This window comes from Bubalus bubalis, chromosome 8 (genome assembly GCF_019923935.1).
Source record: "Bubalus bubalis isolate 160015118507 breed Murrah chromosome 8, NDDB_SH_1, whole genome shotgun sequence".
In the NCBI taxonomy this organism is placed as follows: Eukaryota; Metazoa; Chordata; class Mammalia; order Artiodactyla; family Bovidae; genus Bubalus; species Bubalus bubalis.
This window is the reverse complement of record NC_059164.1, coordinates 9,689,493-9,704,060: the sequence shown is the minus strand read 5'-3', so window position 1 is coordinate 9,704,060 and position 14,568 is coordinate 9,689,493. Positions and strand designations below refer to the sequence as shown.

The following is a 14,568-nucleotide window of genomic DNA, read 5'->3' as shown; positions in this document are numbered from 1 at the left end:
AAATGTTCTATCATTAATCAAAAGTGAAAATAAAGTATCCAAGTTTCAACTCAGAAATAAATTTTAGAAAGCAATTAGGAGGGAGGATTTAAAAAGATAAAAGTAGAAGTCAATAAATTAGAAAACAGTAAGGCCTCCCAAAATGAGAAGACATTTTGAAATCAGTTTTTTAATAATGTAGCTAAACTGTCAATAACCCTGACTGATATAAAGAGGAAAAAAATTAGATTTCCTTTCTCAGAAAACCAAAAAAATAAATGAGATGAAAATAATTGCAAGAAATATTGTATAAATTTAGGCCAATATATTTTAAAATCTAGACTAAGGATTTTCATAGGGAAATTCCTTATCATTACCAAAATTGACTCAAAACAACGTTGAGACCTGAACAGACTAATTACCAAGAAGAAAGTCATGAGACTGTTAAAAACATACTGCTAAAAAAAAAAAAAAAAACAAAAAAAAACAAAAAAAACATACTGCTTGGAAAGATCCAGATCCAGGTGGTTTTACAAGTGCGTCCTATCAAGGAACTGATTACTCGTATGCTGTTTATAATATTCCAGAATATAGAAAAGGATGGACAGTTTGCATATATCCCTAACAGCAAACATGAAAAATTACACACAAAAAAGAAAACTGTAGATTAGTCTCATTCATCAGTGTAAGTTAGTGCCCTAAATAAATAGTAGCAAATAAAATCTGAGTCAAATAAAAGAATAATAAACCATGACTAGGAATGATTTATTCCAAGAAGAGAAGGGTGGTACAATATTGGGAAATCTATTAACCTAGCGTTCAAAGAGAATGGCCAAATGGTTATTATTAATAGACACTTTTTTTTTTTTTTTGGCCTCCCAACATGTGAGATCTTAGTTCTATGACCAGGGTTTGAACCTGCACCCCCTACATTGGAAGTGTGGCATCTTAACCACTGTACCACCAGGGAAGTTAGATATTTTTTAAAGCTTTTGATAAAAATGCATTACCCATTTTGTGTGGTAACTAAATTTTAAAAGGAAACAAAAGGAACTTCTTAAATATATCAATATTTTTCTTATTATTTTAGCTGTCTAAACATTTATTTGATGATCATAATAAGTATCACTGGTTAAAGTACCAAAAGTGAAGATAGTTATACTAAAATGTTGTAGAATGGGTGATCAGTCAGAAATCACAGCCTCCTTAAACAGCGTTAAATAATGCTGTATTCAGATTAAACTTTTCATCTCATGCGTTTGACTCTATTTCAAACTGAAGTAAGAAGATAAATCTGTAATCTCACAGTATCTGTTTATATCTGTGAACCACTGGAGTTTAAGGTCCGTTTGCCCCTGAAACTTGGTTCACAGTGTATTAGAGAAACAGGGAAGTGTTCCTCCAGCTAGAAATATTAGTAATACAGAAATACATTATGTAACTAGACACTGGAGCCCAGAATCACTTTTCTTAACAAAAGTAGCGAGTACTTTCTCTTCGGGGATTGAATTTTTCCCACTTATCTTCTTATTATCACTTATCACTTATTATTAAGGAATGATTGCCTTAAAATCATCAATTTGGTATTTGTTGAAACACAGTTGTGACATGCTCAGTACTCTGATGGGCAGTTATAAACTTAATGATGGGCGAAAGCAGATCCATAGCCCCAGGAATGACCCATATTATGAACTACATTATGTGCTAAGTCGCTTCAGTTGTGTCCCACTCTGCGAGAACTCCATTACAAGGTACGATTTTTAAGTGGCAGTGGGTCCAGAGAGGTGATGATATCAAAGCTGAACTTTGTAGGAGAAGCAGAATTTCAACCTGTGGAGGAGAAAGAGTTTGTCAGACTAGAACAGTGTCATCAAAAACCATGGAGGCAGGAGCTGGAAGACACGTTTGTATAATTGAGTGGTGCTCAAACCTGGCCAAGGGTTAGGGTTACCTAATGAAGTTTAACCAAAAGGAAAAAAAAAAGGAGGAGGAAGAGAAAAAAAAAAAAAGATGAACTCCAGGGCCCCCACCCATGGATATCTAAGTAAGTTACGGGCAGGATAAGGCCCAGACACATGGGTTTTTCTAGACTCCCCAGTCCTGGTGCACAGTCAGGGTTGAAAGCCAGCGATGTGGTCTCACGTGTGACTAGGCCATGTATTTCATTATCAGTCAGAATCCTGTGAGTTGGTGGGACTCACGTGGGCAGGTTTCTGCTCCATGTCATGCTGGCAGGAGCCACAGTCATCGGCTGGGGTGACTGGTCAGGCTGCAGTGTCCAAGATGGCTCACTCACATGGTCTTTCAGCCGAGAGCTCAGATGAGGCTGTCGGCTGGGACATTTCTGTGGGCTGCGCATTGCACAGCAGCTGGTTTCCAAAAGGAAGCATCTTCAGAGCAAACATTCAGAAAGGCTCAGGTAATCAGTCTTCCTATAACCTAGCTTGCTGCTAAGTCGCTTCAGTCGTGTCCAACTCTGTGCAACCCCAGAGATGGCAGCCCACCAGGCTCCCCCGTCCCTGGGATTCTCCAGGCAAGAACACTGGAGTGGGTTGCCATTTCCTTCTCCCATGCGTGAAAGTGAAAAGTGAAAGTGAAGTCGCTCAGTCGTGTCCGACTCTTCGAGACCCCATGGACTGCAGCCTACCAGGCCGCTCCATCCATGGGATTTTCCAGGCAAGAGTGCTGGGAGTGGGGTGCCACTGCCTTCTCTGAGCTTAGGTAGTCTCAGATGTCACTTCCACCATATTCTGTTGGTCAAGCAAGTCACTAAGGGCACCTCAGATGGAAGGGAAGGTGAATTAAACTCCAGTCTTTAATGAGAGGAGTGTGTATATAAGGAAAGAAGGCAATTGATGGCAACCATTTTTTTTTTCCCAAAAATTTCTACTGCAGTCTTGATGCATTAAGTTCTATAGCATCAACGCAGATAAACAGAACTTCAGGAAATCTAGATAGACATCAATGAAAGTGCAATTAGGTAAACAGAGTAATGATAGAAGGAATCTGAATAATGTAAAATGCTATGTAATAGATGCGGTATTGAATTCCTTACCTGACAAGAAAGAATATATCTTCGATTCAGACATCCATAGAATTTCTGCTAAAAAGAAGCACTCAAACCCCCATCTGCTCTTATAAATCTAGAACCTGAATGATATGATTTCCTCACCTTTCAATGTTGCAGAAATAGTTTGTTGTGTTTGGTTTATCTGTTATTACACTGCTCGGTTTAAAGTAGGGCTCTTCCCAGGCAGGAGTCCCTCCCTTTGGATGGCGTTCTCCACGCACTGTAAGCAGTTGGGTTGCACGTTCTCTCTCAGGTTCTTCATGTTTTGTTTTCTGACAAGAGTGGCATTGAAGGGGGCTTTGTTTTGATTCCCCACAGTCTCGTGATAAGAGTAGTTTTGACTTGTCCTGGGTGCTCTGCAGGCTTCAGGGTCACCATCCAACAGCCCCTGGAGTCATCTTCTAATTTCCCCAAATGGCTGACCTGGGAATTGAGCTGAACACATTGCCATCACCTGTTTTCCACGTATTGTTTTTTTTTTTTTAAGCCCCTTAAGAAAGAAACCATAGTTTTAAGGTAAGGGTTTGTTCATTTGCTTGTTTTTTTAAAGTCCTTGCTTTTGCTTTCTGAAATTCAGTTATTTTGCCATCCTAGTAAGACACCCAGAGTCTGAGGTGGGAACCCAGGTTGTGGGGATGATGTAATTTCCTGACCTGTCAGCCATGAGCCCACATGACTTACTGCTCCAATCTCAGTGTCCCCGTAAGATTTTAGGAGCTCTTTCCAAACCGAGTCTCGACATGAAACCGCTCAGAATGAGGCGTGAAGCAGACGGCCGTTGCCCGCAGTAACGCTCGGATCCGCTTGTCCTTGCAGGTTGTCACGCTGTGGTACCGAGCTCCGGAAGTCCTGCTTCAGTCCAGCTACGCCACCCCTGTGGATCTCTGGAGCGTTGGCTGCATATTTGCAGAGATGTTTCGTAGAAAGTAAGAAATACTTTTTGTTTCTCTCTGTCTCCCTTGGAAAGAAATGTTTGGGGTCTTGGATAATTTAAGTAGCAGGTCTAGTATCTCTCTTTCAAGTGGGATCCTGGTATCCACATCCATATGCCTCCGGCTCTCACTTCCAAGTCTGTCCAGAAACTGCCTTCGCAGGCCTTACAGGGTCACTGGGTGTGGTTGTCGCTTCTGGCTCTTGGAAGCTCTGTTTGGAAAAGAACACTCCACTGTTCTTAACAATTTATTGTTTCTGTTGGTGATAATAAGACATGGTAAACGTGAAGCATGTTATGGAATTTTTTTTTAGTGAGAAATATCCTCAATATTAGTGAGAAATATTAGTGAGAAATATTCCTCCTGTGGCCTTTTCCACAGGAGGAAGACCAGGGATATTATGTATGTGGAAATTTTGATGATGGGTTGACAAAACAGAATGTTTAGACGGAAAAGGAATAGACAGACATCTGAGCCATTTCAGAATACTTTAAATGCTGTCAATTGGAGGAGAGATTAGACAGACTCAGGCACTATAGAGGGTGGAACTAGAACCAGAGATATTAAAAGATTTTTGCTTAGAAGGTGAAAAAAATCTAATGATTAGTGTTATCTGAAGAGCAGATCAGGGCTCGTTCTCACTGGCTATCGAAGAAGAGAACAGGCCGCTGCACACTGGAGATATTTACAGCGGTATTCCTAGAGTGGGCGGGTGGGCTTGACGGCCTCCAGGGCACCTTTGACTCTGAAAGTCTGCGGTTCCTGTGTGTGACTTTCATATCACAAGAAATAGCCAAAACAATATAATAAAGATCTGCCAGGAAAAGAACCCACACCTTGGTACTAAACTCAGCCTGGTTAAAATTAAACAGAGAGGCTAATCAGAATCTAATCTCTCTTTGTCTTCTGTTTTTATTTCCATGGGAAAATGTGAGTTTGGAAGCTGAGTATTCTCCCAAGTTGGACACGTTATATTCAAAATGTAACTCCATGGTAGCTCACAAGAAAGAAATGCGGTCAGCCGGTGTTTGCTTGCTCATTTGTTTGTTTTAACCAAAGGAAATTTTGTTCCTATAACAAATCTGGGGACCTGCTTCTAGACCTCAGCAGATTCATGCATAGCTCACAGAGGGGTATCAAAGTACACAGGTGTTTAAGGCAGGCCTATTGTGTGCCAGTCACAGGACCAAACCTCTTTTCATGCATTACCTTCTTATTTCTCACAATAAGAGATAGCTGAGATGCAGTGGTAAATTTATTTGTCTGACATCAAACAAAAAGAACGAGGGCTATTACTCCAAAGGAAGTCTTGTGAGTCCGGTGGTGGTTTTCTACCAAGGAGGGAAGGAAAAAAAAAGACCGCATTCAGCTGCAATGTTTGCTAAATAGGCTAAATAAGTGGCTCTGAAAGTGTGGTTCTTGGACCAGCAGCACCAGCATCACTTGGGGGACCTTTTGGAAGTGCAAATTCTTGGGCCTCACCCCAGACCCACTGGATCAGAAGCTCTTGGGCTGGGGTTCAACAGTCTGTCCTTTTCACAAGCCCTCCAAGTGATCCTAACTCACCCTCCAGGGTAGGAGCCATTGGAGTGGATGAGAGATTCATCAGCGGTGGTGTGGTTTAGTCACTAAGTCACGTCTGACTCTTTTGCAACTCCATCGACTGTAGCCCACCATGATTCCTCTATCCATGGGATTCTGCTCCACCCAGGGATCAAACCCACATCTCCTGCTTTGGCAGGCAGATACTTTACCACTGAGCCACCAGGAAAGTCTCACCAGGGGATAGCAATCTTTAAATGTACGACTACCAGACCTCTCTCTTGAAATTCTGACTTCTTATTGGGCTAGGGCCTGGCATTCTTGTCTTTAATTAAAAGTGCCTCATGTAGTTCTTTTCTTCAAACAAATGTGGAAAATATTGGGTTAAACGCTTATGGTCAGAATCAGGAATAATTTACTGACAATATTGCAGTGTGGGAGTCAAGACAGTCATTTCAGTTCATCCCATGAACCATTTGGTGCAGATGAGAGATAGTTAGAGTTTGGAATTACTTTGACGTCTAGTGCTGTGCTCGGTCGCTCAGTTGTGTCCAGCTCCTTGGCAACCCTATGAACTGTAGCCCACCAGGCTCCTCTGTCCTTGCAATTTTCCAGGCAAAAATACTGGAGCGGGTAGCCATTTCCTACTCCAGGGGACCTTCTCGACCCAGAGATCAAATCCACGTCTCTTGTACTGTCAGGCAGATTTTTTACCACTAGCGCCAGCCACCTGGGAAGCCCCAATGTGTCTAGCTAGAATTATCCTCAAATGTTAAGATTGGGTCCTTCTTTTGTTATGAGAGGAGGGGGATCAGTTATTTTTCAATAGTATAAAACTTGAATACCAGCCATAATTGATGATAAAACCAGTCTTTTTCTGGAAGATGTTAAAAAACAGATGAAATTTAAGATATGTAGTGTTACATGTTCTCTAGTAAGGAATATGCTATATTTTTAAGTGTAGATAGCCACCACTTATGGGACAATTGCAACCCATATTTTCATTTTACAGCCACTTTTCATTTTTACAGCCGTATTTTCATTTTGCCACTGATGTGGTGGTATAGTTGGTTGTCTGGTTCCCAGACTAGCTTGCAGAGAATCCTGTAACAACCTGGAACATATACAAAACATTATTTATGAAAATTTTCTACTTAACAACAGTTTCTTCTATGGGAAAATCCATTCTGTGTTCAGTCCAGGAGACAGGAGTACCCATCTCTTCACCCAGCCCTGGATCTGAGAAGGGACTCTGATGGAGGCATAAAGAGAGCCTCCTCTGACGTCAGCAGCAGCAGTCTGCTTCACAGTTCTGGGAAAGCAAGCTGCTGGGTAGAGACCCACTGGCTCTTCAGATGTGCACAGAGGAAAGCACCCCCTCTCTAGGAGCCTTATACTGGGAGAGCAAATGGAGAAATAATTGCAGGCAGCAGGAAGCCATATCAGAATCCAGACCCATGTGCCTTTAAGGCTGAAGGACAATGAATCCATCTGCGCCTGCTATACACGCCCTTCCTGGGGCGGGTGCTCTGTCTCCTGGGTAGTTCCTGCCGGTTTGGATGCGACCTTGAAAACAGCCATGGCATCTGACCCCTCTTCCTGCTCGGTTCACGTTTTGGTATTTCCTGCGATAACACCCAGATATCTGAATGTGCAGGCTTCTCAGTCATGCCAGCTGAATTCTGGGGTCCGGCCACCGGCTTGACCTGCTTCCAGCTTGACTCCTGATTCAGTGCAGACCCACCTGTTGTGGTGTCCAGCTGAGAGCACACAGGCCATGCCTTCTGGAAGCAGACTCTCATTGCCTTAGCTGACCCTACCTCAGGGAATCCTGGCATGTGTCCCCTCCCTCTGGCTTCCTCCTTGTTGCTATGGCAGTAGTTCCCAAATTGTGTCATCTCTTTTAACACCTTCATCATTTTTGCCATACTCTTAAGATAACTGTACTTAGTTTTTTTACTATCTTTAAATTAATTAGTGTTATCTCGCCAAACCCACATTCTGAGGACTGTTAATTCAGTTTGTAGGTGATGAACCACAGCCTTCTACAAGGCGTGTGAATAACTTGTCCATGGACATACAGCTCTTCTATAGGAGAACCAAATTTGAACCCTAGTCTGTCTGACTCTCTAATCTTTGATTTTTCCACTCTGCCATGTTTCTGCCTTGGCTGCGGTTTTACCTGTGAGGCCATATTTTTTTCTGCATTAATTTACACATGATTACAGTGTAGTAGCAATAATATTTTAAGGAGGTGAAGAAGCAAAGCATGCATCTAATAGCTTTGACTTCTAGTCTCTCCTATAGTGGAAAGGCTGACCAGTTTTCTGTGACCTTGTGAAGAGGTGCCTGCCTTTTATTCTAGAATGGGGTACCTAAGAAATATGAACTCAGTAAAAAGAATCTTAGGGCAGATGGTTGACAAAGAGCGAGAGAGTTTGAATACCACCTGTCATTATTATATGAACTTAATAATCGCTACACTGACCTTCCGTGTGTGTGATGCACGCAATCATGCCTGATTCTTTGGGACCTCATGGACTGTAACCTGCCAGGCTCCTCTGTCTATGGAATTCTCCAGGCAAGAATACTGGTTGCCATTTCCTTCTCCAGGGGATCTTCCCAACTCAGGGATTGAACTCGTGTCTCTTGCATCTCCTGCAGTGGCAGGTGGGTTCTTTACCAGCTGAGCCATCAGGGAAGCCCCTGGATCTTTTATCTTCCTCCTCGAACACTTCATCAATGGGTGATCCGTCTTTACCCCACACTGAGTCATATTTTAAGACTAAAAAACGTTGCTGCAAATTGGATCAGTAGACAACTATTCAGCTTGAAGATTGGGATGAGATGGATAGAGGGATGGACTGAGGAATGATAGAGATTGATTTTTAACTTCATAGAAAGATAGATTCACAACTGTTAACTCTCCAGGTATCTGTCTGCTGCCCTGTGATCACGGTCTGAACTGTTTTCTGTGGTTTGAAAGTTATGGGGTTTTCCAAGTGATGGCAAAGTCATAAAAAGAAAACGCACATTAAAAAAAATAAAACGTGCTACTAATTCTTTGAATATGGAGATTGTGGTAAACAGATAGTAGTTCTTAGAAGTCCCAAGTTGCCAGCTAAAGTTGCGAGCTCTGTTGATCCCTAGCTAAAAAATGCCAGATGCCACCAAGAAGAACATAACAAATACAGTCCCTGTTAGAAAGAAACAAACAAGGCTTCATGATTTTACCCCGCCTCAGATGGTGGCCTCTCTCAGCTTGCCATAATTGATTTCTATGAATTGAACACCCAGTAGCTGAGAAACTAACAGTGAAACCATCCTTTGTGGCTGAGTGGTCTGGGAGCAAACATCTTTAAAATGTCACTGAGTGCCCTGCCAACTGTCCTACTGGGTACTGTGTTGGCGTTCCCCATACTTGAGCACTTTCCTCAGTGACGTCAGGGAAATGAGGTCCTTGACCAGAGGCTCTGAACACCAAGGTACCCAGGCAGGCCCCAGCCACTGAGAGGAGACCCATCACCCCAGCTTAGGTCAGAACATTGAAGTGGAAACCAGGGCACTCCCTGGACCCTGAGGTTTCTTGTCTCTTCTTGGATGTTTTCTTGGATCTCTTTTTTTCGTTCTTCAGAGAACCCACCAGATGGGAACTCCAAAGAAGCATTTACTTGAGTGAGGAAATACCCAAGGTGGTGGTACCCAGGAAAAGAACTGATCTTGTTAAACAGTGCACACAGGGGAGTTCTAAGTAAGAACCAAGGAGTACTACTTTTTAATCGTAATCAGTGTGTTTTTTCTTACTCTTGATGTCCCTGATGCGGGGAAAGATTGAGGGCAGGAGGAGAAGGGGGTGACAGAGGATGAGATGGTTGGATGGCATCACCGACTCAATGCACATGAGTTTGAGCAAGCTCCGGGAAACGGTGAAGGACAAGGAAGCCTGGAGTGCTGCAGTACATGAGATCGCGAAGAGTCGGACATGGCTTATCGACTGAGCAGCCACAATATTACTTTAACAGGAATGTGTTTGTTTTCACAGTGTGTGCTGAGATGCCCCCATCAGGCCAGCCTTTCCCTGTCAGGGCACCCCAACAGCTGCCCAGCTTTCCACCCCTTGGGTCTGACTCCCTGGGTCTGCCTGCCAGCCTGTTTTCCTGTTTCTTGCCTATTTCCTGCCTCCTTCCCATAAATTAATCTTTCCATTGTCGCCCTTTTTCCAAAACTTGTTAAAACTGGTGTAGGATCCTTGACCCTCGAGACCTTCTGAAGAAGAAGCCCCAACTGCATTCTGCCCATCTCACATCTTATTCTCCAAGATGTAAATGTATGTTCGTGAAGGGGACCTACCTTGTGGCCCCAAAACGTGTCTTGAGGTTTTCCTCCTTAGAATCCTTTCAGTTCTTTTATCCTAGGTGGCCCCTTGCCCTCTCTAAATCTTCCAGAGCTAAACCTGGAAGATGTCTCTTCAGGGAGGAGAACCGCCCCCTCCCCAGAGATGCCCGCCCACCTCCCACCCCCACATTCTGTTGTGTATGGTGCCTAAAAAAAACAAACCCTCAATAATGAGACAAACACCCTAGTTCAAAATGGGCGAAAGATTTAAACATTCACATCACTAAAGAAGATACAAGGATATCAAATAGGCATACAAAAAGATGTCCTGTATCAGTGCGTGCATGCTCACTCAGTCGGCTCTATGTGACCCCCATGGACTGTAGCCCACCATGGAGCTGAGTGTCTTTATCTATAAAATGGAGAGACTGGGATAAGATACTACATCCATGGCATTCTGACCTTCACAGAGGTATTCATATCCTTCTACAGTCTAAGAGTGCCCAGCCCTTTCGTTCCCCTATTCAGCTTTGTTCAGAGCAGTTTGATTTCATCTTTTTTATTTACTGGGCTTCTGGAATCTAAAAGGGTTTTACAACACGGGAGTAGATGTCCAAGATTCACTCTAACTCTGATATTCTTTGCTTCGGGGCGAAATTGTGGCTTGGTCACTTCTAGAATTCTTAACACGTCATGCAGACCTCACCCTTGCTGGCAGAGGTTCTTATGACACATGCTTGTCGTGGTTCTGAGAACTCGACATACATTATACAATTTAATCCTCCCAGGCAGCTTGCCCCAGGAGCCCACATCTGGTTGTTGCAGAGCTTGAACTCAGAGCTGTATGACCTGTGACAGGTACACTGAAGTGTAATGAGCTACACTAGGAAGCCAGGTAGGCATATAAACACACAGGGCAGCAGTTACAGATGTGCACAGCGGCAGGGGGGCAGGGGGGATAGTGGTGTGTGCATGTGTGTACATGCCTCCCTCTCTACTACTGCTTTTTTTGCACATTTAAATATATAGATAATTCACGTGGAATGTCTATGAAAGTCTAAACCAGTTCTGTCCAATAGAAAAGAGAATGTGAACCATGTCATTTTAAGTTCTCTAGAAGTCACAAAAAAGAAACAAGTAAAAATTGATTTTTTAACACAATATATCCAAAATGTAAACATGGAATAGGGCTTCCCTGGCTCAGATGTAAAGACTCTGCTTGCAATGCAGGAGACCCAGGTTCAATCCCTGGGTTGGGAAGATTCCCTGGAGAAGGGCATGGCGACCCACTCTAGTATTCTTGCCTAGAGAATTCCATGGACAGAGGAGCTTGGTGGGATCCTGTCCATGGGGTTACAAAGAGTCACACATGACTGAGCAACTAACATACACACACATCCAAAATGTTATTATTTAAATGTGGAATAACTATAAGAATATGGATCATACTCTATTTCAATACTAAATTGTTAACCTGCAGTATATGTTTTTTGCTGACAGCACATCTCAGTTCAGACTAGCCGCATTTCAAGGGCTCATAGACACAGGTTCTGAATTTTACGTTGTTGTTCAGTGACTGGAGTGGGTAGCCGTTTCCTCCGCTAGGGGATCTTTCTGACCCAGACGTGAAACCCACGTCTGCTGCACTGGCAGATGGATTCTTTACCTGAGCCACAGGTTTAAACCATCAAATGAAAAGATAAAGAAGAAACAGACAGCTCACTGTTTGTTGGGAAGGGGTGAGAGAATGAGTCCATGCCCTTCTGCTGCTGCTGCTAAGTCACTTCAGTCGTGACCCCAGTAGACGGCAGCCCACCAGGCTCCCCGTCCCTGGGATTCTCCAGGCAAGAACGCTGGCGTGGGTTGCCATTTCCTTCTCCAGTGCAGGAAAGTGAAAAGTGAAAGGGAAGTCGCTCAGTCATGTCCGACTCTTAGCGACCTCATGGACTGCAGCCTTACCAGGCTTCTCCGTCCATGGGGTTTTCCAGGCAAGAGTACCGGAGTGGGGTGCCATTGCCTTCCCCGCCGTGCCCTTCTACCCTAGGCTTATTGATTTCTCAGTCTTTTGTCTCCTACATTGTCATCTTCTCTAGTGTGGGTGGAGGCCGGAGAAGTTGGAGTCCTTGTAAAACCAGCTGATGTTGATGCAGCGCCTGGCCTTTGTCCCTGAATCAGTGACACTTAAGGGGCAGCCTGTAAATGCAGTGTTATCAGCCCTGGCTGATCAGTCTTCCCCACTGTGTCCTCTTCAAAAGCACGTGCACCTGGAGCCTCCGTCGCCACAGTCTCTGACTCTGCAGGCCATTTTCAGAAACAGGAATTGTGTGGGAAGGAATGACTTAGGAGATGCAGATGCCGGTTAGCTTTATTTAAAAAAAAGAGTTTGACAAATGAAAATGTCTTCTCCTATCCAAAATCCATTCCCAAAGACAATCCCTGGATATATTTCCAGATCTTTATTGCACATTCGAAAGTGTGTGTTTGCAAACATCTACATATGTATATGTATAGATAAATAGATAAACACATGCACACCTCTGTCAGTTTATCTCACAGAAATGGGCTTATGCTGTACATATGTTGCCTTATTCATTTTATTTTATCACAATATATTATGTTAGTTCATAGAAATCAAACCCATTTTTAAACTGCTGAATCATTGTCAGCTCATTTATTTCATAATTTAATTTCCCATTGATGAGCATTTATGGATTGGTTGGCTGGTTGCATTTGGTCTTATTACAGACAGTATTGCAGTTAAATCCTGTGCTTATTTTGTGGAACATTTGCTCAAGTATTTCTGTATGGGTAAATTCCAGAAGCGAAATTATAGGGTCAAATAACATGCCTATTTAAAATTCTGCTAGCTAAACCAAATTGCTCTCCAGCAAGTAAACTCTGTTTTTACCTTAAGGTGGGAAATAGGATTGAGAGTCTCAAAAATGAAGAAAGATGGTCAAAAATAAAACAAGACAAGGACTCTTACGTAAGCCCTGGCTTCCTCATGCTGCTTCTACGCCTTTTTAAAAATAATGTCAAGAGGAAAACCTGAGTGAATATGGTAATTATAAAAACTGCTGTTAAGTTGGTTTGAAGCCTGAGGGACCTCTTTCAACTGTAAAGTTGACTGCGGGTTTCCTTTTTATCAGTTGTGTAGTGATAGGGAAGAAATCAACCTCATTTTGTCAGTTAAAAAAAATTATCGTAAGATAAAGACCCAAGCAGTTTTTCAGACTAGTTTTTTCCAGTGCACAGACAGCATATGAAGAGCATTCTGTAGAGTTCAGTAGTGTGGAAGCTTGGAGAGTAATGTATATCGAGTTTTGATCTTCCTTCCAGCCTGGATGTAGACGTGGGTACTCTTCTTCCTTAGTCGCCAGACCTCATGCATCTTTCCTTCAGATTTTGCCTTCCAGGGGACTTCCCTGGTAGCTCAGTTAGTAAAGAATCCGCCTGCAACGCAGGAGACCCTGGTTCAATTTCTGGGTCAAGCAGACCCACTGGAGAAGGGATAGGCTACCCACTCCAGTATTGGGCTTCCCTCATGGCTCAGCTGCTCCTGTAATGCAGGAGACCTGGGCTCGATCCCTGGGTTGGGAAGATCCCCTAGTGAAGGGAACAGCTACCCACTCCAGTATTCTGGCCTGGAGAATTCCACGGACTGTATAGTCCACAAGGTCGCAAGGAGTCAGACATGACCGAGCGACTTTCACTTTCTTTTCACTTTATTTGCCTTCTGAGTCTATTCGTGGAAATAACTCTAGAAGCCCCTGCATCAGCCCTGACCTTGAAAGAGAAAATGAATCTAATAGTCTCAGTTCTACATCAGTCAAAGTCTTAGGTCTTGCTGGTTACATCTCTAAACCCTTGATTTGGATAAAAAGAATATTTGATTTGAGGCAAAAAGCGGCCCATTTTTAAAATATAAAACACTGGCAGAGAAAGTAGCTGTATTGTACACTGATAGCCAGCTGTTACTAGTCTGATCTTTCCTCAGTCAAAGGCAGACTTCTCATTGCTGTTCCTGGCTCTTACGAACATGAGTTGCTTCCCAGCAGTACAAAATAAAAAGTACCAGGCCTACACAAAGTTATTTCAGCCGGAGCGTGGACCTCTGATCTGAGTTGAGTCCGGCCTTGGTAAAGCCTGTAAAGCATGATGTTACGTTACATCTGTTGCTTTATAGCAATCATGCAGCTATATTGGCAAGACAATAAATACAGTGAATAGCACAGTAAGTCCCCGGATGGGAACCTTCAAGTTGCACACGTGCAGAGCTGCACACACGCTCTCACATGTCCCACCGCGTGAGTGAGTTCACCTGTCTGGCATGCGTCGTCGTGTGCGCGCGCCCTCCGCACGTGCCTGTGTTTTTGTGCACCCTACAGTACTGCAGAGTACAGTGGTACCGTGCTAGCGCAAAAGACAGGCGTTCCTTTACTGGGCACTAGTTCAAGAACTTCTTAGAATATGCAACCTTAGATTCAAATACTTCTTTAAAAATTATATCTCAAGTCTATAAAATAACTTCACTCTGGAGAATTTTGAATGGGAATGTACATTAGCTATTACAGATACTGGATTTTAGATTAAAAATCAGATATCTTTTTAATCCAGTGACTTCACTGTGACCACATTTGTTAAAACTGAGTTCAATTTTGTGTGTGGTCTTTAGGATTTCATTGGATCCTTAGTACATATATTTATTTC

At 43.1% G+C, this 14,568-nt stretch overlaps 1 protein-coding gene across 4 annotated transcripts in view; it reads left to right on the top strand.

Annotated features, from left to right (window-relative positions):
* Window positions 1–14,568, top strand: part of CDK6 (cyclin dependent kinase 6) — a 253,952-nt gene that overhangs the window by 170,040 nt on the left and 69,344 nt on the right. For all 4 annotated transcript variants that reach the window (XM_025290849.2, XM_025290850.2, XM_006078335.3 and 1 more), the window contains exon 5: window positions 3,866–3,975. In XM_025290849.2, coding sequence (XP_025146634.1) covers window positions 3,866–3,975 — 110 coding nt within the window. The remainder of the gene's footprint in view (window positions 1–3,865; window positions 3,976–14,568) is intronic.